At 32.8% G+C, this 25509-nt stretch overlaps 1 protein-coding gene across 2 annotated transcripts; it reads left to right on the top strand.

Moving 5' to 3' along the window:
- Positions 1-9311: 9311 nt before the first annotated feature.
- LOC114283309 (G-type lectin S-receptor-like serine/threonine-protein kinase At4g27290) lies at positions 9312-25251 on the top strand. Of its 2 annotated transcripts, XM_028226130.2 has the most exons (8): positions 9315-10735; positions 11374-11430; positions 13782-13913; positions 14385-14524; positions 23459-23669; positions 23969-24209; positions 24303-24453; positions 24750-25251. In XM_028226130.2, exons 1-8 carry the CDS (start codon positions 9379-9381, stop codon positions 25056-25058), a joined length of 2598 nt encoding a protein of 865 aa, XP_028081931.2. In that variant the 5' UTR covers positions 9315-9378; the 3' UTR covers positions 25059-25251. The 2 variants fall into 2 exon arrangements, with proteins under 2 accessions (XP_028081932.2, XP_028081931.2); XM_028226131.2 differs by lacking the exon at positions 13782-13913 and having other exon boundaries at positions 9312-10735.
- The last annotated feature ends 258 nt before the right edge of the window (positions 25252-25509 follow it).

Raw genomic sequence — 25509 nt, 5'->3', positions numbered from 1 at the left:
GTAACAAAAGTGTAAGGTGTCTCAATAGTGCTAGAAGTGGCCTTAAATAGGCTTGATTAGGGAGCTTTCATTAAACTAAGTAATGGAAATTATTATATTCTAATTATTTCGTTGCAAATCGAATTTTAATAAAACCTACCATAATATTCTAAAAATCTCAACTAACATAGAAATCAAATCAATTTCGTGATCAAATGCCGATAAGGCCTTCAATTCGCTGAACAAAACAGAAAAAACAAACACATATTTCTACGATAAACAGATAGAAACACAAATAATGCAACACATATGCAATTAATTCAGAATTCCATCTTAATTACTCACTAGGCATAATTAATCATGAATTATTTGTTAATCATGGGTCGAGGTTATTATAATGTGTATATAATAGATTCATAATACAATTTAGGAAACAATATAAATAATAAAATAATACTAAATCAGTGATTGTCACAATTACAAATTATATACATACTACTAAAAATAAAAAGATTCTATGTACTCTAATTTCTATATTCAACACTCTCCCTCAAGCAAGTGTGAAGATATTCAACAATCACAGCTTATTAATGGATGACTGGAAGAAGTTGGAAAAAACTCAACGGCTAGTCCAAATAAATGCCACTGAACAAATCTAATGGTCCACTAAATAAAAAAGGCCAAAAAGTACTAAATGCATCAGCACCACACCCAAAAAAATAAATAATAAAAAAATACTTGGGCTGAACTGCAGTAGAAGAAACTGACCGGAATCAATGTCAAGACAATTTACGAGGTCATGTCGAACCATTGTAGGAACTAACCGGAATCAATGTCGGTACAATTTAGGGGGTCATGTCGGACCATTGTAAAGACTAACCGGAATCAATGTCAAGACAGTTTAAAGGGGTTATGCTAGACTGATGTAGAGAAATGGATGTTGAACCAGTAAGCGTGACACATACATAACTTATATCGTGTTGCTGAACGATGATAGCAACAGATGACTGAGTGCTCCAAGGGACAGCTTATTAGAAGGTGCAGCAAGGAGCGACTTTGGTGGTGCGCTAGAGAGGGCGGCTTTATAGGTATAATACCCCTCGTCAAACTCAAATAGATTTGAAGATAGAAACCTGTTAGAGATTAAAATAGAGGAAAAGACAAAGTGGAACAGAAACGCACAAAAAAAAAAAAAGATTGCGAGTGAAAAAAATATGATAGAAATATCTAGGATAGGAATAAACCAGCGGACAAAGGAAGAAATCACCACAAAGTGATACAGATAAGAAAATATGATAGTGAAAGGGGTTGAGGTTCGACGGGCGGCCAAGGCAAGGCTGTCGCCTGCCGGTGAAGCAAAATTACTAAGTACTTAACTTGGCTCTGATACCAAAAAGAATGAAAAGAATTATTTGGCTTACCCATGAATGAGGTAGAAGCCATGTATATATAATAGATTCATGATACAGTTTAGGAAACGATATAAATAAAGAAATAATACCAAATCAGTGATTGACACAATCACATATTATATACATAATACTAAAAATAAAAAGATTCTATGTACTCTAATTTCTATATTCAACAGTGAGTTCGGTGTGGGCAGTTAGTGGTGGCGACTTTGACGACGGGTTTGGGCTTGGGTTAGGATTTGAAAAAAAAAAAAAAAAAAAAAAAAAAAAAAAAAAAAAAAAAAAAAGAGAAAAGAGGAGAGAGGAAGATGAGAGAGAGAGAGAGAGAATATTCCACACCTTTCACCTTTTTGTATCTTTTTTTTATAAATAATTTCATAGTCAACATGAATATTATTTTGTAAATATTTGTGAGTGAGATTCAAAAAAGAGAAGAAATTATTCAATATTCCTGGAGAACCATGTGTCTATACTCCCTAACCAATCATCATTTAATATGTCCTTTCAATCACCCAACACAATATCTCACCTACCCATCTTCTCCACCAATCATAATACTATGGAATATTACGCGTCAATACTTCAGGATCAGTGAATAATAACCCCGAAAAGAGTATATAAAATTGATGTGTAATTATTCAGTAATCCTGCAGTATAGACACGGGGTATTCTATAGCATTGTGATTAGTGAAGAAGATAGGTAGATTGGGTATTGTGTTAAGTGATTAGGGAACATGATAGGACATATTGAATAATGATTGATTAAGAAGTATGAACACGTGATACTTCGAAAACTTTGAATAATTTCCCAAAATGGAAAATTAATCATGTTAGAAAACTTTAAAAATTTTGAGAAAAACCCAAGTTTCCGCATTAATATCATGAAAACCAATCTTTATCAAAATAATTATATCATTCATTATAGCAAACCTTCTAAGTGGTATGAAATTATGTTAGAATTTTGTACCCAAAGAAAATAAAATAAGCTACAATAAATGGAGATGAAAATATTTGGAGCAAATGGCATTTCTTTGATAAAATTATATGTTTATATCGAAAAATTTAAAATTTAAATTTGAATTATATAAATATGTTTTGAAAATATTAGCTTTTATAGTTATTTATTACTAAAAAAAAATAATACGCCTATGGATTCGATTAAGTTATTAAGGCAAAACATTTTAATCACTATGAGTTTGACTTAAATTTATTTTTTGTTGAAGATAATAAAAAAAAAAGAAAAAAATGAAAATCTTACATTTTTTTCATAAATATGTAATTTGTTGTTGAAAGTTTCATTGAATTGTAATTTTTCATATTTTAAATAGTGTCCTTCTATAATATGAAAGTTATGACAGTTTGTAGTAGTGTTGATGTTATAAATTGTTATATTGTTATAACTAAATTAGTTTGAGTTATAACTAAAAAAAATACAATGAATCATAAGCAAACAATTAATACGTGAGGTATAATAAAAAACCTCTTTAGTCATAATCAAATATCACTTGAGGCATAATTAATGATTTTTTCAATTATAACTAAAATAGCAACCACAATAACTGAGAAATAAGTTATAATCAATATCATAATGAATCATAACAAATATCACAATTGATTATAACTAAGGGCAACAAAAGTCGGACATATAGTGCACTACTTTTTAGAGTGTATTATACAATTTTCTATGAATTTCTTTTTAAGAATTTGTCATAATATTTGGTGCAATTTTTTTTTTCTTCTCTTTTTTTTTTGTTGTTTACAACTTATGGCTCAAAACACAGCATAAAAATTGTTTATTACAAAACTTGGGAAAGATGCATTCTAACTACTGAATTTAATTACAAGTAATTATTTGGTAGTCTCAAAATACCATCAAATATTATTTGATTGAAAACAACTTTAATTATTTAACCAAGCATTCTACTATTTGATTGAACAACTTTGTGTCAAATAAAAAATATATATATGGATTATGTTTAACATTTATTGAAAAAATAAATAAATTTTACAAGGAACGAAGAAAAAAAATCCCTCATTCCACTAGGTAGCCCATTCTAAAAGGGTGTTTGGAAAGTGACTATTTTAATTAATTTTTTAATTTTTAAAAAAAAATTTAAAAATAATATAATTGTATATTTTGACTTTTTAATTATTTTAATAAAAAACCAACACCCAAACGGTGCCTAAGTGTGCACCTAGTTGGCCTAGGCCCGGAACTTTCTCAAAAATTTTATGATATTTGTTTGTTGAAAGGTGCTGTAAAGACTCGATAAAATAAACCAACATGTCTAAAGTTCTAAAAAAAAAAAATTCTAAACATGTATTAAAAAGGGTTATATGTTATGTGGTTCAATATTTAATTTTTTTTTTCTTTTTTGTGATAAGGACAAGCGTTGTAAAAATTGTTGGCACCAAAAAAGTTGTCAGAAAGTTGTTGGAAAGTCGCCAATTGCGGATGGTGGTGAGGTAAACAGATCGATGACTAGATATGTGATATTTGAATAGATAGATGAGAAAATTCTTCGATATGTAATGCACACCATATGCTCTACACAAATTACATAAGTTTTTATGAATTTATATAAGTAATTTTACAAAAATGCGTAAATTGAATATAAATTCGCATAATCACGTAAGTTTTCACAAATTTACGTGAATTCGTGTTCAATTTACACATTTTTGTGATATACTTATGTAAGTTCGTAAAAACTTATGTAATTTTGTATATATTGCACACTAGAGCATTGGCAAGATAGAAGTCATTTATATATAAGTAAATTTTAGACAAATAAGTATTTTTTTGGACAAATGAATGTAAATATAATGTGTTTAACTATGCAGAATCTACCAATATGATAATTAGCAAGTTGAAATAAATAGACTGATTACATTTACATAGTGGATTTATCATCTTAATTCCATATCAGTGCTGCCTCTAATTAATGGACCCCCAGAATCAGAAATAAATGGGTCCTAAAGCCATCAAAAAAGACCATTCTACATCAACATTGCAAAACTGTTCAAAAAAAAATATATAAGAAAAAGAAGAAGAAGAAACATCACAAAAGCGACTTGCTCCATGTACAACTATTCATCTTATTTATTTATAATTTTATTATTTTACCGAACTGATTAATTCTATGATTAATTTATAATTTTATTATTGATTAGTATTATTTGATCAAAGGGTAATTCAAGGAGTCCAAGCATCGAATCACTTTCAATTTTATGTCAATGAACCCAACGATGCTAAGTCAATTCCATTGGCTATATAAACCCAACAATAATATCAATTTAAAGTCAATTAACCCAATTTTTGTCCATGATGCTTGCTAAGTCAATTCTATTGACTATATAAACCCAAACAATAATATAATAACATCCAACAACCCATCTTCAAAAAAATAAATAAATAAATAAAATAAACAGTTGACAATATGGGCATTTTACAATAACATTTTATTATCCCTCAATCACAAAGAAATTTCTAACCAAAACCATGAAACCTAAAAAATGGGTCATACAAGGTAAGTTTGTTCCATTCATACACTAGCTATTTTAGTGGACAAATAAAATCCTTCACAAGGAAAACATACTATAATCTTTTGCATGATGATCAAACTAAATCTTTATATTGATTATCATAGGCCTGCTATCAACTAGAAGGGAAATAGCTATCGAACGGCTCTCGATTATCTCAAAACAAGGTGTTAGTGAATACACAACTAGAAGCTCGATAAAGCTGCTAGAAAATTTTAGTTGTGAACATACTACAATCACTACTACCAATGTAAACAAATCATCACAAAACAAATGAATAAAATAGTCAAATAGGCAAATTTGTGAATTGAAAATAAAGTAGAAGATTTGGCTTGTGATTATGTGAAATGTGAAATCATTGCTCTAAATATGTAATTGTTGATCACATGGTTAGTGAAAATTTAGGTGGAAAAAAAAAAGAAAATATATCCCTTACTGCTTCTCTATGCCCCCAACACAAAATCATGAATTTCGTCTTTCATAATCCCATAAAATACCGCCCGACCATGCCTAACGGCAGTGAATTAACCCTTCAACGCCAAGTATTTTCCTTGTTGGAAGTAAACCAATCCTAAAACAATCAAAAGAAGACCATCATGCAAAGAGACTCAGCCCATGTCCAACTACTCCATATAATTAAGTGATTGGAATTGTATTTGATTTTTGGGAAGAGACGAAACGGGCTTAGGTTCCGTTTGGGAAGAGTTAAACGAGCTTTTTGTGGCTAAAATAGCCTTAGTCCATGTGCAACTACTCCATATACAGTGATTGCAACTGTATTTGATTTTTGGGAATCACTTTTTATAAGGTATAAAAAAAATATAGTTAGTTTGATATTTTTTGACATAATTATAATAATTTTCCTTTTAGTACTAGTAAAAGTTAAAGTAATTGAAACTAATAAAGATAAATATATATTTTAGTAGAAAATAGATAGTAATATATATATATATATATATTATTTATACGACTAATGAATGAAAAAGAACGTAATTGTTATGTTGATCAAAAGTTCAAGGAATACTAATATAATGGTATAAAAAAAGTATAGAATTAACTTTATTTTATTTTTCAAACCTTGGGAAAAGAGAATGCAATTTACCCTAATTTTTTTATTTATTCATTTATCAGAATGGATGTGGTTGCAAATGCATGTTATTTCAAAAACTTCAATGTTGAAAATATTGATAATCTTTTGAATCATCCTCCATATATGATCTATAGGAGTGTAAAAATAGCTCGTGGCTCGTGGATGGTTCGAAACTAGTCCATGGCCTGGGGAGGGCCCGACCCACCTAAGGCCCGAATACTCCTTGGGCTTAATTTTTTTGGCTCGTGGACTGGCTCGACCCGAATTTTGACGGGAGCTCGCGAGACCTGACATGGGTCAAGCCGGGCCAAATTTACATCCATGTTGATATCTACGATCCAAAACATTTAAAAAATTAAAAAAAAAAAGTATTGATGAGTGAAAATCTCATTGAGAATGTTTGGTGCAATTTATTGAGATGCTTATAAATTTTTCTTTTTATTATTTATGTTAAAAATCTGTGCTAAAATATTCTTGCAGTTTTTTTTTTATTACCTGTGATGCAAAAACAAAATTAAAAAATTAAGAGAAAATACTTTTAACTTCTAATCTTTTTTAATATTAATTTTAGCTTATAATAAGCAGGAAACAGGGTGATAGGGCCCATTTAGGCTCCCAACTTGATCATCTGAGTTGTCTAATTTTTTAAATACATCAAGTGGATTATATCTATAAAAAAAATTAAATTGATTAGATATCGTTAACACTTTCATCAAATCACATTTACCATATATATTTTTTAGATAAAAATGTGATTTAGAGAAAGGCTACAGATGACCGATTTATTTTGTTTTTTAAAAATATGTTCTTTTAATACATTTTAAAAAAAATAAATAATTTAAATTATAAAATTAAAACACCAAATGAATCTCATTAAACACGCAACAATGACTACCGTGCTTTACGTTCAACAAACACTCTCTACCTATTAAGCGTAACCAAATGAAAGCATTAAGGCCCCGTTTGTTTTGGGAGATAGAATGGAGGGGATTGATAGTGAGGGGATTGATAGTGAGGGGATTGATAGTGAAGGGATTGATAGTGAGGGGCTTAATAATGAGGAATTGTTAAATTATTTTTATATAAAATAATACAAAAATATAAAAAATTAAACATTATATTTAAAAAAAATTCTCAATATATAAAAAATAAAAAAAATTTCTAATCCCCTCACTATTTTCTAATACCGTCTCTACCTCCTCCTTACCAATCTCCCTTCCAAGGGTATTAGTAATACCAAAGGACTAATAGTCCCAAGGCTATCTCTGCAAACAAACAAGGACATTAGTAATACCTTGGTATTACTAGTTCCAATACCCTCCCTATAGCCTAAAACAAACGGGGCCTAAATTGGCTTATTATTATATTACAAAAAGGTAAGTCAAGACGTGGAAGTGTTGAATCAGTACCAAATTTCTTTCAATTAACCACAATTTTCCTCCCAATAAGTCTTTGGCTATTGAAATCAAACGCGGGATACATCAAATAAATGGAGGATTTTAAAAGAGTGGAGTATAGTATAAGTAGTTCAGGTATAAATTTATGCAATAAAAATTTATACTATCATCATTTTGAAATTATTATTTTTACCCTCTACTTTTTTGATATTCCCCTTAAAATAAATCGTGGTTAACATCAACAAATTTTGTAAAAATGATTCATTTCATAAATTTTTTGTGTTCAAATTTTATATTTATTTTTGCTAAATAACTCCGGAGTCCTTATATTTTTGTATTATTTTAATTCTTACAGTTTCAATTAGTTCAATTTTAACTCTTGATTTTAGATTTTGAGTCAATTCGATTAAATTAATAATGCCATTAAAATTTTTGTTGAAAAATGTTCATTGAGTTGGCTAAGGTTAAGTAATTGAATTGATTAAGTTTATAATTTTACTCCTAAAAACATGACACATGTTGTTCATGTGCGCATTTGTCATAAAAAATGCTAACAATTGAAATAAATTGAACCAATTTAAGACAAAATAAAAATTTAGAATTAAAATTGAACCAATTAAAATTTCAAAGACCAAAATAATATGACAGACAAATTATAGGGAATAGCAGTATAATTTTCCCTTATTTTTGTGTTTATACCAGCTTGCTTAGTTCCATTTTTCCAAAAACACTTTTCAGAAAATTCTACTTTTTTATTTTCCGTGTTTTTTTGTTTTTAATAAATTTTTTTAATATTTTAAGCAATTTTTTTTACTTTTTAAACACACCTAACATAAATACACCTGAAAAGTAAAATAATTGTAAAAATATCTTTTAAAAATTCACTAAATACCAAAAATATAAAAAAAAAAATACAAGAATTCAGTACATTTTTTGTATTTTTATGTATTTATTAACTTTTTAAAATATTTTTTCACAAATTTTTTTACTTTTTAGATACATTTAAGTAAGGTGCATCTAAAAAAATAAAAAAAAATGTTTAAAATTTTAAAAATATTCCCTAAAAACAAAAAAAAAACACGAAAATTAAAAAATTCAATTTTCAAAAAATTAATTTAAAAAACTCAAATCAAACACACTGACTGATTTTTTGCATGTTGGTCAAGTCAATTTCAAGTTCATCGACACCATTGGCATTTTACAAGAAAGAACATTATGTTCTCTTTAAAGCACCCAACATATTCTCTATTATTATCAATTTTTATTTATTTTAGGATGTGAAAAATTTAAAATTATTTCCAGCAGACCCTTAAAAAGTTTCTTAATTTAACAAATGCTATAATGAATCTCTATGTGGAGTCACTGTTCATCCCTTAAAGGTATAATATTTATTTATCTCTCCTCCTTTTTCTCATTACTAATTAATTGTTACACTAACTTTTTAAAAAACAAGTTTAATTGAAAAAGAATAATGGCATAGATTTGAATTTTCAACACCCACAATGGTTCCTTCTCTCTCTACCATTTTTCCATACCATTGTGGGTGTCCTTCCTTCTCTAGCGGCAGCGGTGGCGGAGTTGGGCAGTAGTGACGGGGACGACATCAACAAGACGGTGGGCTTTCATGCAGATCTTGCTTTTCATATCACGTCTTTAAGTAGATCAGTGGTTTTCCTTGAATCGTATCTATTTTTGGCGGATTTTTTTTTTTTTTTTTTGTTGCTTGTTGTTTGTTTGTTTTTGTTTTTATTTTGTTATTTGGTTGGGATGGCCCTTTGGGGTCCTATATACTGTTATTGTATTTTATTAATATAATATTTTCTATGTTCTAAAAAAAATAATAATAAAATAATATTTAAATAAAATAGCAAAAGAATGAAAGTAATTAAAAAAGTGATCTAAAATAAAAAATGCAATTTTTAAGTAAAAGTTAAAAGAAATATAAGTAACATTGTTTGGGATGCTCTTAGATCGTGCCTCTCAATTTCACCAACCAAAAATGATGAATCCTGAAAATTGGGTGTTCAATATTATCTTGCCTCTGTTTCTTTTCTTTGGATTTTGCAAATCCAGAGAGACCATAACTCCAACCCAACCCATCAAAGACGGTGACCTTTTAGTCTCCAACAATGAGACCTTCGCACTTGGGTTTTTCAGTCCTGGAAATGGAACATCCAATCGTAGGTATGTTGGAATATGGTACCACAAGATCTCCAAACAAACCGTAGTTTGGGTTGCCAATCGAGACAACCCAATCAACGGTACATCCGGAGCAATGTCTATCGACCAACATGGAAACCTCGTCATCTACAGTTACGACAATTCTCAAAATGTTACACTTTGGCATACAAACGTTTCAGCACCAGTGATGGCCACGAGCAATTCTTATTCAGCTCGACTCTTGGATTCGGGGAATTTGATGTTGTTGTTTCAAGGCAGTGATACTAAAAATGAAAGTTTTGTTGCATGGCAAAGTTTTGATTATCCTACAAATACTCTGCTGCCCAACATGAAGCTCGGGCTGGACCGGAGGACCGGTCTGGACCGGTTCCTGACATCATGGAAGTCGAAAGACGATCCGGGCACAGGAGAATACTCGTATAGGATGGTACCAAGTGGGTTGCCCCAACTTGTATTGTACAAGGGCTCAGTCAAATTACATCGGATCTTACCAGGGATCAGCAGCAAACTGGCTGATAATTCAACTAATTTCATGTTCAACTTGAGATTGAGTTACATTGATGATCCCGAGGAAGTCACTATGGCTTATGTTCTGGTCAACGGCTCGAGTTTGTCTAAAATTTTTGTGGAAGAACTTGTTGGGAGGTTAAAAATGGATACGTGGGTCGATGTGGAGGGTCAGGGTAAGGGTAAATGGGTCGAGTTCTACTCGACCCCGAATGAACGATGTGACAATTATGGGCTGTGTGGTGCGTATAGCTATTGTGACGATAGCAAATTGCCAGCGGAGTTTGAGTGCACGTGTCTTCCAGGGCACGAGCCCAAGTCAACTAACCAGTGGAATTTAAGAGATGCGTCAGGTGGGTGTGTGGAGAAGGGGCTTGGCATGTGTAGGAATGGAGAAGGGTTCGTGAAGGTCGAAGGTGAACAGATTCCGGATACATCTTGGGCACATGTGGTTCCGCAGTTGAGCATGAATGAGTGTGAAGCAATGTGCTTGATGAATTGTTCTTGCAAGGCTTACACAAGTGTAGCTGATTCGGGCTGTATCACATGGTATGGAGATTTGATGGATGTAAGAAAGTACGATAGTGCTCTGCTTGAATGGTATATACGTGTGGATGCTGATGAATTAGGTATTTTAATCAACCAATTTCATTATGCTAAACTATACCCACCTATCTAAAATCATTGATAATTGCGTAGAGTTTTATTTGTCCTCCTTTTTTTTTTTGGTGGTAGTGTCTAAAATGGTACAATACACTTGGCCAAGAATAGACCAAAGGGAGGCATTCCCCCCCACCCCACAATTTCAAAAATTCTTTTTATATATTAATATTAATGATTGATTATTTTAAAATTATATAGTAAGTTGTAAAACCTATTAAATAATAGGTCATTCCTTTAAAAAATTACGTTAATTAGATATCGATAACCACTTGATTAGATAGGGAAGAAAAATGTCCCACATCATAGAGACAAAATATCCGTACATCTCATTCCATTAATACCATTCATAACCATGCTTGACAAAAAATCATGAGTTCACAGGTTGTTTGGGGGGAGATTTTATTTGCGCCCAAAAATCATTTTGTACGTCCAATTTCTTAGTACTTCCTATTAAATTATTTATGATTATAATTTACTCTAAATGCATCATATGGTTTTTCACAAATTACCTTTCAAGATAAAATGGTACACCCAAATAATAAATAAATTAAAATTTTCAAATTTTACCATTTTGAAAAATCTTTTTTGCTCTATTCAAATATAGGGAACACGACAACAGCAAAAGAGAACGACGTCGGAAAACCCTCAGCCCCCATCACTGGTATGTATATATTTGTACTTGTGGTACGAAAAACTCCCATTATACGGTACACATAAAAAGTAGGTGTGCATTTGATCTCAAAAGCCTCATTTTTATTATTTCCTATGTATGAAGCAACTATTTACTCCTGGGAAACTATTCTCTCTCTGAGAGCAAATTGGTGGATTTGTGCTATGTTCTTTTGCAAATCATAGTGACAAGCTTCTTAATTTTGAACACTTCTTTTTTGATGGATTACTTCAAAAAAACACTCATCGTTATTACTCTCATCTATTATTTGATTTTGTTTAAACTTTATTCTATTTGCAAGTAACAACACAATAATTGTGAGTTTTGGTGGGATGGATTAGAGTTATGGAGTGAGAAAGAAGATTAAGAGAAAATAATTGAAATTAGGAAAAAAAGATAAAGAGACTTGAATATGAATAATATGTATAAGTGATTAGTGTGTAGAATGAGAAAAAAAAATTATTATATGATTTAATGTGTATTATCCTTATTAATTCTAGCAGCCGTGCCTTATACTCCCAGTGAGGTGGCGCGCCCCCACTGGCTGCCAACCGAAAAAAAAAAAAAAAAAAAAAAAAAAAAAAAAAAAAAAAAAAAATTTGCTTTTTTCCGCCCAATCATGGGCCTCCACCTCACTGGGGGTCGACCCCCAGTGGGGGTATAAATCATTTTTCTTAATTCTAGTTAGACATACTGAGTTATTATTTAGGTACAAATAAAATCACCCATAGTTTGGGGTGATGGTTTTGATAGTAGAAAAGAAGATGGCTGAGTCCAATTGTATTTATTTAAAACTCATACAAATTCGTCCAAATCAATCAATTAGACTTAAATGAGTTACTCATTGTCAACCTAATTAAAATTGGGTTTACATGGGTTGGACATGATTACCCCATTTATATCCCTTTAAATGGGCACCATTTCTACTACCAATCCACCTCTACCATCGCCACTCCACCACCACCGCTCCACTACCACTTCATCAACGACCACCACTCTACCACCACCACTAGCTTCACTTCCTCCATCACTACCACTCCACCACCACGACCACCACCACAGACACACCACCTCCTCTATTACCGCCACTCCACAACCACTACCACCACCACCACCATCACCACTCCATCACCACCTCCACCACTATCGCTACACCACCACCATTACCACCACCGCCACTCCACCACCATCACCTCTGTTCCGCCATCACCATCATCATCATAAAAGAATAAAAATAAATTAATAAATAATTGAAAAAATTAAAAATAATTTTAAAATCCTAAAAAAATATTTTTTTTAAAAAAAATATAAAAAATATATATAAAGAGATGAAATAAATGGATTAGTTGGGTTTATTTATCTAATCTATATCCAATTCAACCCAATCAATTTAAGCCAATTTATTAAATAGGCGGGTTATGCATTTGACCAGCCCAAACCCATCCGTACCCGACCGTTTGCCACCTTTAGGTTATAGCAAGGGAGGAAAATGGTAAATTTTGTTAAAAATTATCATATGAGTAAGAAAGATCACGTGGTTGCGTGTCCATCCAATAGTAACTTTGTCATTGTTCTATAATTTTCTTATTTTTAGGACCACATAATTATTAGGCTCTTAGGGTTGGTTTGAGATTTGTTTATTTAGCGACTTTTTATAAAATATGCAAAAAAATAGAAAGGTAATGTGACAACTTGTAGCAAATAAGCTGCTTATTTAGCTTATTCCCAAACCAACCCTTACTATTGGTGGTACACATTGCTACGATGAAATTACCGAAAGATAGAATAATCACTCGTAAATAACCTCTTATTTTTATGTAATTTACACTAGGGAAAACTTCACTTTACCCCATGTGATTTAAGACATGTGCGGTTTACCTCCCTAACATTTGAAAATAACCTCATAACCCCCCCCCCCAACTTGGTTTGTAGACTGAAGTGCACCGTTAAATACACCGTCCAACTTAACAGCAAGTGTGAAACACATGGCAGACATAAGAGAGTTATATGCTTATTTTCAAATCACAAGGTGATAAATCGCATATAGAATAAAACACAGGAGGTTAAAGTACACTTTCTCTTGCAAATAAATGACAAAAATACAGGGGTATTTAGTCTTTTTCATTAAATTGTTAACGGCCCTAACGGTGCACTTTAATCCACAAACCACAAGGAGATTATGTGGTCATTTCCAAACGTTAGGGAGATAAACCACACATGGCCCAAATCATAAGGTGATAAAGTGAAGTTTTCCGCTTACACTATTATGATCTACCTGGCTAATTCATATTTCAAATTTAATCAATGACCATTTTCTTTTTTTTTCTTTTTTTTTTTTCTAGATCAACATTTGAAGAAGAAGAAGTCCATAAGTGTTGATAAAAAGAAGGCCATTGTGGTGACATCTATTGTCGTAATGTTGGCCTTGATTATTTCATTAGTTTGTCGGTTGGTAATGAAAAAGGCAAGAAGAGGTAAACAGATTGCTTCTTATTTATCACCTAGAGCCATTTATACATACATAGCTAGTTGTGATGTGGAAAGCTTTTTGGTTAACTTGAATAAAAGTAGGATGAAATTCAATGATATTGTTTTAGTATTTATATGTCATTAACATTCATACATACATAGCTAGTTATGATGTGGAAAGCTTTTTGGTTAACTTGAATAAAAGTAGGATGAAATTCAATGATATTTTTTTAGTATTTATATGTCATTAACATTCACTTACACTGATAAATGAAAATTTTATTTTTAATGTATTTTTCTTATTTTTTTGATCAGCTAAATGTGAGAAACGATTTTTTCAATGAAATTGTCATTTTATTTCAGTAAACTAAACACTATCCATGTAAAATTTGTAGGGTTTTTTTTCCTCCTTATTTCAGTACCAAATAGTGAACTTGATGAGCTCAACATTTTCTTGTGTCTTTTGTGATTAATAGATGTTGGATTCAACAATCAAGCCAGTGATGAAGAAAAACTAGAATTATCCATTTTTGATATGATCACCATTGCAGCGGCAACTAACAAGTTTTCTGATACAAATAAAATTGGGGAAGGTGGTTTCGGGCCTGTTTACAAAGTATGTTTATTCCATTGCTATATTGTTTCATAGAAAAATAAATCTTGGTGTAATGCTATATAAATTACCAAATCTTACCATTTTTGCATACTAACTGATATAGCACCTATCATATCATTGAAGTAGATTTTGTTGTTGTCCAAATTGTATAAATCAAACAAGATAAATAAATTCATGATTAATCAATTACTTTACAGAATGAGAAAACATGTTGAATATTACAACCATATTGCATAGAAATACATAATATGATAAATGGTAAAGAAAGCAAACCGAAGCCTGTGTGATACCACAGTATCCTTAAAACAGATTAGTCGCATCACCGTGGGTGCTGGAGGTACATCGACTACTGTCTCCCAGGATATGACGGTTTAGACTAGCTAACGCAGAAGCACCTTATGTTAGCTTTGGCGAACCGACAATGACAACACTATCTCATACAGGAATAAAATAATAAAAGAAGACTAACTTGACTATAATCTTAGAGCAAAATTTTTGTGTTGAACCCAAGGGAGATGGGCCTCCTTTTATACACAATTGGAGAGAGAGAAGAAACCTTCCAGCCATAAAGGCTGGCAACTAATGCCCATGAAGGCTAGCAACCAATGATCATTACTCTTACAAAACTGCTAGAGTAATGGACCAATTGATGGGGATTCAATGTGTGAGTTACACACACTATAATTTACATATCTGCATATCTACAGCAGACTTGATCCAAAAAGATTAGGTTGGTGGACCACCAATCTGGCCCAACCCAAACCTAACTCATTCCAGCAAGTCTCAAGCCTCAAGCCTCAAGCCCAAGATCCATGACCTACAAACCCGAACCCAATCAGGTCTAGGCAGGCTGGTGGCGCGAACACACGTGGCAATTTTTCCATAACCAACTTAGACCATAGTCTTGGCCCAAGCCCATCCTTGAAGCATCCATAACTCCCTTCCTTCGAAAAATTTGGATGCCCCAAAGGGCTCATACCCTTATCAAAATCTTGAGGTTTAAATACCCATCAAAGTTTTCTTCTACAATCAATGTGGGATTAATAGTTATACACAATTCCCAATACCTCATTCATGAGGTTATCTTTATAAGACAATTTCTTATTCAATTCTCTATAGTTTTTGGTCATTCTTTTTATGGTGTAAAGACTGTGTTACAAAGAATCTAAATCCATTTAACCTCACCTCAACCAATGGTTGGGACCTACTTTAATTTTACATTAAAGTTACCAAAAACCCATTTTTTCTAACAATCCCCACATGAATAAAAATTGATCGAATAAAGAAAACGGACAACGTTTACAACAAAGACTCGGAGAGAGAGCACACAGACTAATTGTGCATCAAAAAAAGTAGTTGTTTGCATTGAACCTCTAATAGTGAAAGCCTATCAGATTTACTAGTTGACAAGTGAATGTGATTTCTTGAACTATTCTGCCGTTTGTATAAACTGAGACAATAGACCTCACACAGGAGTTAGTCCAACCATTGTTCTTGTTCTCACTTGTGTGTCCGGTATGATCCTAGAACACTAGTCTGGTTCAGTGAGTGTATTTAAAGAATTCAGCCTTACCAATTCTTGAAGAAGCGGCCCCACTTCGCACTCACATAGGTGACCTATATAAGGTATCTCATTATACTATGGTTGATTATTCATATCACTTAGATCATTAAAACCATTAGCTTAACCTTCCACCCCCACAGGGTATCACTGTACAAAAGAATAGGCAAGAGGATTTACCTCTTCAGTGACTCACCCGTTTACACAAAATTAGGTTTTCCCTTTGAACCTAGATCTTGGGATCTCAAATCAACTAGGTTAGGTTTTCCATTCCGGTAACATTACTAAAGGCCTTAACCCCATTCCTCTTGACGACATTTCTACTAACTCTCGAGTTAACCCTTTGGTTAGCGGATCCGCAATGTTGTCCTTAGACTTTACATAGTCTAGAGAGATAACTCCATTAGAGAGTAGTTGTTATATGGAACTATGTCTACGACAGATATGTCTAAACTTTCCATTATACATATGACTCTGTGCCCGTCTAATCACCCATTGGCTATCACAATGAATACAGATAGCAGGCACAGGTTTTGACCAGCGTGGAATATCCTCAATGAACTGGTGAAGCCATTTAACTTCTTCAATTGTTTTATCCAAAGAAATAAAAGCAATAAACTCAGATTCCATCATTGATCTCAATATGCACGTTTGCTTGGAAGATTTCCAAGACACGGCTGCCCCTCCAATGGTAAACAAATAACCACTAGTAGATTTGGAGTCTTTTATATCAGATATCCAATTAGTGTCACTATACTCTTCTAGTACCATTGGGTATCTGGTATAATGCAGCCCATAATTCTTGGTGTAGCGTAGATAACCTAACACATGCGTAATGCCTGTCTAATGAGTGGTATTCGGATTACTCCTGTATCTACTAAGCCTGCTAATGGAGTAGGCTATATCCGGTCTTGTACAACTCATCAGATACATCAAACTTCCAATAACCGAAGATTATTCTAGTTTAGAGATACTCTCACCATTATTCTTAGTCAAATGTAGACTCACGTCTACCGATGTCCTAGACACACTTGTATTTGATTTACCAAGTTTCTCAAGTATCTTCTCAACATAGTGAGACTGAGAAAGTACGATACCACTAGATGTTCTGGTAATCTTAATACCCATAATGACATCTGCAAGGCCCATATCTTTCATGTCAAACTTAAAGTTTAACAATCTCTTAACAGTTCTAATCATGTCATCATTACTACCAACAATAAGTATGTCACCAACGTATAGACACAAAATGACATAACCTCTGTTAGTGTCTTTGACATATAAGCATTTGTTACACTCATTGGTTTTGAACCCATTTGACAACATAGCATTGTCAAACTTCTCATGCTATTGTTTAGGAGCTTGCTTCAAACCATACAATGATTTGACAAGCTTTACAAACTTTCTTATTTTGTCCTGGAGTTGAAAACCCCTCGGGTTGCTCCATGTAAATTTCTTCATTCAAATCTCCATTTAAGAAAGCTTTCTTTACATCCATCTTATGCATTTCTAGACCACGTAAAGATGTTATCGCAATTACCATGCGAATGGATGTAATCTTTGTCACAGGTGAATACGTGTCCAAGTAATCCAGGACTTTTTGCTGCCTGTATCCTTTGATAACTAGCTTAGCTTTATACTTATCAATTGATCTATTTGCTTTCATCTTTTTTCTAAAGATCCACTTGCTCCCCAAGGCCTTACTGTCAAGGAGTCAATCAACCAACTCCCAAGTATGGTTCTATAAGATAATGTCAATCTCACTCTTAATTGGTTCTTTCCACGAAGGACTTTCAAATGAAGTCACAGTTTCATGGAAAGTTTGAGGTTCTCCCTCTAACATATAATTCAAGAAGTCCGGACCAAAGGACTTTGTCTTAGCCCTTTTACTCCTTCTTGGCTCATCTACTTTCTCAACTTGATCATCAACTTAAACATCTACTTGATCATCTATGTGATCATTGTCACCTTCAACCTCTTTCATGGAACTCAGAACCCCGTATTGGATACGACAGAGAAATACATATTCAAAGAAAGATGCATTTCTGGATTCCATGATAATATTCTTGTGTATTCCTGGAATAGCAAACTTTAAACACAAGAAATCAATATGCACTGCTATTTGTGCATAACCGTTGAATACAAAGGCAACGGGTTTTTCGGTTTATCTTAACCCTCTTGGGTTTAGATATTACCACCTTTTGCATGACACCCTCACATTTGCAGAATTTATACAAAGACTTTTGGCATTTTCTAAAAATTCATACAGGGTCTTTAAACAATTCATTGTGTCACAATGATTATGAAACTCTCAAAATCATATCATAGTAAATACATTCCCAGAATGTCATCAACCGAATTAGGCACCCAAACATATTTGGTCCAACCTATCACTCTGAAAACAATAGCCTTACTATGAGGAAACCCAAATCCAATGTTCAATAATCTACTATTCGGAACTTCATAACATTGCTAGTAGTCTTATCACTAGGAATCACTAATTTCTTAGCTTGTGGTCAGTAGACTTTCTACTACTAGGAATCACAATGTTTTAACCTGTGATCTGTAATCACTTTTCTATTAGGAATCACAACGTCCTAACACAATAGACTCTTTCATTACTAGGAATCATTATGTCTTGACATATGATATGTAGTCTCTCCACTACTAGGAACCGTCATGTCTTGACGTGTGATTAGTAATCTGTTCACTACTAGGAACCACAATCTCATAACTATGTAGCCAGTGATCTAACACCTCCTAGGAACCACCAGTTTTCTATCTCTGTGATCAATGATCTTGTACTCACTAGGAGCCACCAATTTAAGAATATATTTAGAATTTAAAAATTCAAAAATATATTCACTCACCTTAACAGGATGTCTCATCTTTACTTTCAAGCAAAGTCACATAGCAATCATATATGCTATAATTGACACAAGGATAACATGTGTTGATCACCTCTGATTAATTCAAAGATATTATCATGCAAACTTATGATTTCCTCTAATCACACTTGATCTCTCTAGATCTTCCTTTAAAAACCTCGCGAGGCTTAAGGTTGACAGGTGGAACAACATTTATGTTGTCGCCTCTTGAAGTCATTTCTAAAAAATCACAACAGAATTTCATTATTCTGTTTTTCCAGAAACTAAACTTAACACTAGAAAATTCACAGTTTGAAATTTAATTCAAAACTGATCTCAACACTTACCCTAGAATCGAATATGGTCAGGAAAGTTTCTAGGAAGACTGGAGGGGTCTCACTGGTCCCATTTTAGACCCAGTTAACCTTAGACAAAACTTTCAAGAGCATGTTGACTCCTAGTCTATGGGAAACAAATTTAGAATTAAGTTTTCCGGGGGATAAACCAAGTTAAAGCAAACTAGTTCCCAAGCAAATAAAATTTGCTACCAAAATTACACCACTCATAAAAGTTAACCGATACTCTCAGAACTGAGCCCATTATTTCTGAATAAAATCAGTAATATTTTAGCTAATGCTAAAATTTGGTTTCTTTTCTCAAAACCAAAACACTTTGGAAATAATCATATTATAAACCAAAACACTTTTGAAATAATCAAATTATATCCAGAGACTTTCTCTAAAGTTGGTTTTCCAACACTTTAGGAATAAAATGATTAAACCCAAAGACTTCCTCAAATCCCAAAGGTTTGAAACCAAATCCGTCTTAGTTGTCCTATCTGAACAAATAAGAAGTATTCTTTAACTAAGGCTAAACACTTTGGTTTCTATTACAGAAAACCAAACCATGTTCCAAACTTACAAGCAATTTAAAAATTGCTAAACAAATTACAAGCAATGTAAAAAATTGCTATAACAATTACATGCATATAAAATGCTTCCAACATGCCAAGAAAACAACCTTGCTTTTAAAATAAAATTTTCAATTAACCACTACTAAATCACAAGCAAACAATTGCTTCAATTATAAAGAGAGTAACCAATCCATAAGGATTTTATATTGTCCAAAATCCTTTCCACATTTAGTTATTCCTGTTCATCACAAAGGTTAGTCGTCTATACTTTTTGTTTGTGCATCCCAAAGGCTATTCATTTGATTTTGTATTTGTTTTTCCAATCCCTTTCGCGTAGGTATTCCTGTAAAGAAAGTTAGTAGAAAAACACAAGAAAAAACAAACCAAGCAATCTAAAGAAACTTGAAATCATCTAGCAAACTATTTAATAATAAAAATTAACTAATTAAAATGCTAAGCGAGTTACAGCAATAAACCTTACGAGTTACAAAATAAACCTATAACTCTAAGAATTAAATTAAAATTCAAATGAAACGAGTAATAGAAAATTATTACACAATAATCATATAAATAAATATAACCAAGTTACAAAAAATTTATAACTCCAAAATTAAATTACGATTAATTGCCATAAGTTATATATGAATTTAAATCACAATAAACATGTAAACTTATAACTCCAAATAAATAAATTAATAGGCAAGAGTTACAAATGAATTTATACAAAACCATAAACATGTAATACACATGTGACTGTTTGTAGCAATTAACATGTAAATAAAATCATACACATAACTTTAGAAACAATAAGCATGTAACAAAAAATTAAAATTTAGAAAATTTTGAACATGCAAATTATGTTATGAAACTATAAAAACGAAGCATACAAATCATGGTAGGAAATAAAAAAAACATGCTCATGAAATTATATTACAATAATCATTATGCAAATATTACTAGAGATCTAGCAATAAAATATTCTAAATAAAACATAACATTGCATAATCATAATTCCAATCATATATACCCAGGGGAAAAAAAAATGGGCAATACAATTCTTTGAAACGGTTCCTCTTAAATATGAATTAATATTTTATATTTAGATACTAATTATAACAAACAACTACAATGCAACAGTAGGCAATCAAGATGAAAACAATGGCATTCAAATTATACGAATTTAACATTCCAATCATGACTATCATTGAAAAATCTAGAAATCCGCTAGATATTGATTTGTGATTATGTATAAATTTTAAACAATAAAACAATCCCAATCAAACAATCAAAACAAATCAACACAACGATTTTAACGTGGAAAAACCACAATTGGAACACCTCCAAGTGTGATAAAAAAAAACCACGGGCAACAGCCATAAAACAATTCACTAAGAAGATATAAAGGAATTACACAGGTATACTCTCAATTACCTAGCGAATCCACGCCCGAATTGAACCAACCCCTATGTGCCTCTTCCAACCCCTTCCTCACCTCGGAATTGTCTTGACGATGAGCCACTCTAGAATCCACCAAAGCTTCAGGCTCGAATTCTTCAGAATCCACTGAAGAACAACTTTCTCTTTTGTGTAGAACAAACAAATAATACTTTGATGTATACTCTTTAAACCATGAGTTGAATACTCAATCAAAACATCAAAGAAAACTAACAAAATATCCCCAGATATAAACTTTAATATCCAAGAAGAAGATCTGGAGGAGTAATCCTAGTTTTGGTCTAAAACAAATACTTATAGAAATCTGGGAAGCCTCTCTCGCTCAAGCGAGGAACTAATCTCGCATGTTTTTCTATAAGTGGCTTCACTCGAGCCAAACAACCTGCGCTCGAGCGTAAAATCATCATTCTCAGGTTTTTTGCTAGACGCAGCCTTCGCTCGAATGAGAATTCCTTCACTCAAGCGAGCAAGGGCGGACATGCAACTTCAAATGAAATTTTGCATTTTGCTTCGTGGGCACTGCCCCTCGACCCCACCTGAGCGTTGCCCCCTCGACCCCCGCGAGCTGACCGGGCAGCTCGATCCCCGTCATAATCAGCGAAGTGGCAATCTTGAAAGTATTAGCATCACAAACTTCTCTGCGAGGCATAATTCGAGTTGGATTCACATCTAAAAACTCATAGCCTCACTGAAATAAAAAGTGCGAAAGCAAGTGCAATTGAAAAGAGTTTTGTCAACCGGGATTGCCAAGAATAAAAACCTAACAATAAAGTTATGGGCAAAATCAATATTCTGAAAATATGACACAAAAACCAAAAAAAAGTAGGCATTGTAACCAAAGCAATTCACAATGGCATGCTGGGAATTATAAAGTAATTGACCTTAGATATTTTAGTACTATGGGGCTAACACAACAGTATGCAGATTCATATTCTGAAACAGTGCAACGTACATAATAGTTTAACCTATTACATATACGAATTTATTTATCTAATTTTGATGAGAAATATATCTAATCTGTTTTAAGATTGTTTTAAGATTGTTGTCCAAATTGTATAAATCAAACAAGATAAATAAATTCATGATTAATCAATTACTTTACAAAATAAGAAAACATGCTGAATATTACAACCATATTGCACAAAAATACATAATACGATAAATGGTAAAGAAAGCAAACCGAAACCTGTGTGATACTAGAATATCCTTAAAACAGATTAGATGTCTCACCGTGGATGCTAGAGGTACATCGGCTTCTGTCTCCCAGGAGAGACCGGCTAACACAGAAGCATCTTCTGTTATCTTTGGCGAACCGACAATGACAGCACTCTCTCACACAGGAAGAAAATTATAAAAAGAGACTGACTTGACTATAATCTGAGAGAAAAATTTCTGTGTTGAACCCAAGAGAGATAGGCCTCCTTTTATACACAATAGGGGAGAGTGGAGAAACCTTCCAGCCATGAAGGTTGGCAACCACTGATCATTACTCTTGCAAAACTACTGGAGTAATGGATCAATTGATGGGGATTTAATGTGTGAGTTACACACACTAAAATATAATATCTGCATATCTGCAGTAGACCTGACCCAAAAAGATTACGTTGGTGGACTACCAATACGGCCCAACCCAAACCTAACTCAAGCCTCATGCCTCAAGCCCAATATCCAAGATCCACGGACCCAGACCGAACCGTGGATCAAGCCCATCCTTTAAGCATCCATAACTCTCTTCTTTTGGAAAATTTGGATGCCCCAAAGGGCTCATGCCCTTATCAAAATCTTGAGGTTTAAATACCCATCAAAGTTTTCTTCTACAATCAATGTAGGTTTGGTAGTTATACACAATTCCCAATACCTCATTCATGAGGTCATCTTTATGAGACAATTTCTCATTCAATTCTCAATGGTTTTGGGTCATTCTTTTTATAGTGTAAAGACCTTGTTACAAAGAATCTAAACCCATTTAATCCCACCTTAACCAATGGTTGGGACCTACTTTAAATTTACATTAAAGTTACCAAAAACCCATTTTTCCAACATTTGTTTCAGAATACAAAGTTTATTATTGCAAGAAAAATCATACAAGATTTGTTAGTTTGTATAATATTTTTCTAAACCTTATGTTAATACCTTAGGGTCAGTTATCAAGTGGAAAAGACATAGCTGTCAAGCGCCTCTCAACGAGCTCCAAACAAGGTGTGGATGAATTCAAAAATGAGGTTATTTTGATTGCCAAGCTTCAACACCGAAATCTAGTTAGGCTTTTGGGATGTTGCATCCATGGAGAAGAAAGAATGTTAGTTTACGAGTATATGCCCAATGGAAGCTTGGATTCTTTCATTTTTGGTTTGCCTTCTCAACCTTCTTATGTATCTTTCAACCATGGATCCTTTGTCTATAATTTTTTATGTTCTCTGTCCCAAAACACTCATAACCTGGAATTTATGATATAATCAAATGAATGTGGATGATATGGGATTGGGGGGCATTTGGGGCCACTGGATCATGTATCATATCTTTCTTACTTGGAATTTATATTTGACCAATAAAAAAAGTATTATTGCCAAAGAAGTTGTCTAACTAGAATGATTTATGAAAAAAAATTAATAAACTAAGCAAAAATCTTTGCGAATTTTTCCTAGCAGGTGTAGGAAAAAAAAGTAAATCATTTACATGGAGCACACGATTGGACATTATTGTGGGAATTGCTCGAGGGATTCTTTATCTTCATCAAGATTCAAGATTGAGAATAATTCATAGGGATCTTAAAGCTAGCAATGTGTTACTTGATAGTGAGATGAATCCTAAAATTTCAGATTTTGGCTTAGCCAGGGCTTTTGGACATGATCAATCATCAACAAAAACAGAAAGGGTGGTTGGAACTTAGTAAGTAAACAATGTAATGTTTCCTTGTTTTAGGTTAAACTATATATTAAAGTTCACATCTAAAGTTTAGTTTTCTTTGACAATGATATGCAGTGGTTATATGCCTCCAGAATATGCGATTGATGGCCTCTTTTCAATGAAATCAGATGTTTTTAGCTTCGGAGTCATAATTTTAGAAATAATGAGTGGCAAAAGGAACCGAATGTTTCATCATTCAGACCACGATCTTAACCTTCTTGGACATGTAAGTTCATAAACGTATAATATGTCTCCTTCTTATAACCCATGGTTCAATGGTTCAAGATCAAAACATGAACCAACTATAAAACCAAAAATATTGTGTTCTGCTAGCAACACCCTGACTTATCCAATACTTGTGGTTTGCGGGTAATTGCAACCATCCAAAGCTTACCTTGCAAGGGTAGGTTGAATGTAACCTTGTGTTGGAAGGGGTTCTTGATTTATAAAAAAAGAATCTTTTTTTTACTTTCCTCGTATTTTCTTATATTTAATTTTTACATATATTTTGAGCCATTGCAGGCATGGAACCTTTGGACTGAAGGAAAGGCTTCTGAGTTATTAGATCCATTGATGGAGGGTTCATTTCCAATGTCAAAGGCATTAAGGTGCATAGAAGTTGGTCTCTTATGCGTGCAGAAATGCCCCAAAGATAGGCCAATGATGTCATCTGTGTTCTTAATGTTGGTTAGTGACAGTGCAATTTTGCCTCAACCCAAGCAACCTGGTTTTTATATAGAGAGGAGTTCCATCGAAACACATGATCAGTCATTACTTAAAAGTAGTCCTAGCATTAACGAAGTGACTATGACATGCCTAGCGGCTCGATAAAGCATTTTGTACCTACAACGATGGGGCCACATGCAACCTGGGTGGGCAGTTGCCCTTCTCAAGGTTTTAAAATTACATTTTTTATTATAGTTCAAACAGTTTTTTTTTTTTTTTCAATAGAAATTGTACATGTATCCCTTAATTTTGTTATTGCCCCTCTTTAAAAATTAAAAAATAAAATCTTTATTATATATTCTCCCTCCATTCATACTATCATCTGTTTTTTTGTTTTTATTTTTTCATTTTTATTTTATTTTTTTTATGGTTGGGTTGAGATGCTCTGGAATTGATTAAAATTGTGGGGTTTAGGTGCTAAAAAAATTAGTTCATTATATAATAGAGCATTCTTAGCAACTTTCAATATTTTTTTTGATAATTCCAGATATATCTAATAAAGTTTAGATGAGCAAAGTTATATGTTGAGATTTAGCAAGCATCATGTATGTGGATT

This window comes from Camellia sinensis, chromosome 13 (assembly GCF_055761805.1).
Source record: "Camellia sinensis isolate YWXY chromosome 13, ASM5576180v1, whole genome shotgun sequence".
Lineage (NCBI taxonomy): Eukaryota > Viridiplantae > Streptophyta > Magnoliopsida > Ericales > Theaceae > Camellia > Camellia sinensis.
This window is presented reverse-complemented; position numbering and strand designations above follow the sequence as displayed.

Bases quoted from the DNA above. Each gene is read 5' to 3' on its own strand.
- LOC114283309 (XM_028226130.2), top strand. From the start codon at position 9,379: ATGCTCTTAGATCGTGCCTCTCAATTTCACCAACCAAAAATGATGAAT. The intron at 10,736-11,373 runs GTATTTTAATCA...ATTCAAATATAG, and splicing joins TGTGGATGCTGATGAATTAG to GGAACACGACAACAGCAAAA. The intron at 24,210-24,302 runs GTAAGTAAACAA...AATGATATGCAG, and splicing joins GAAAGGGTGGTTGGAACTTA to TGGTTATATGCCTCCAGAAT.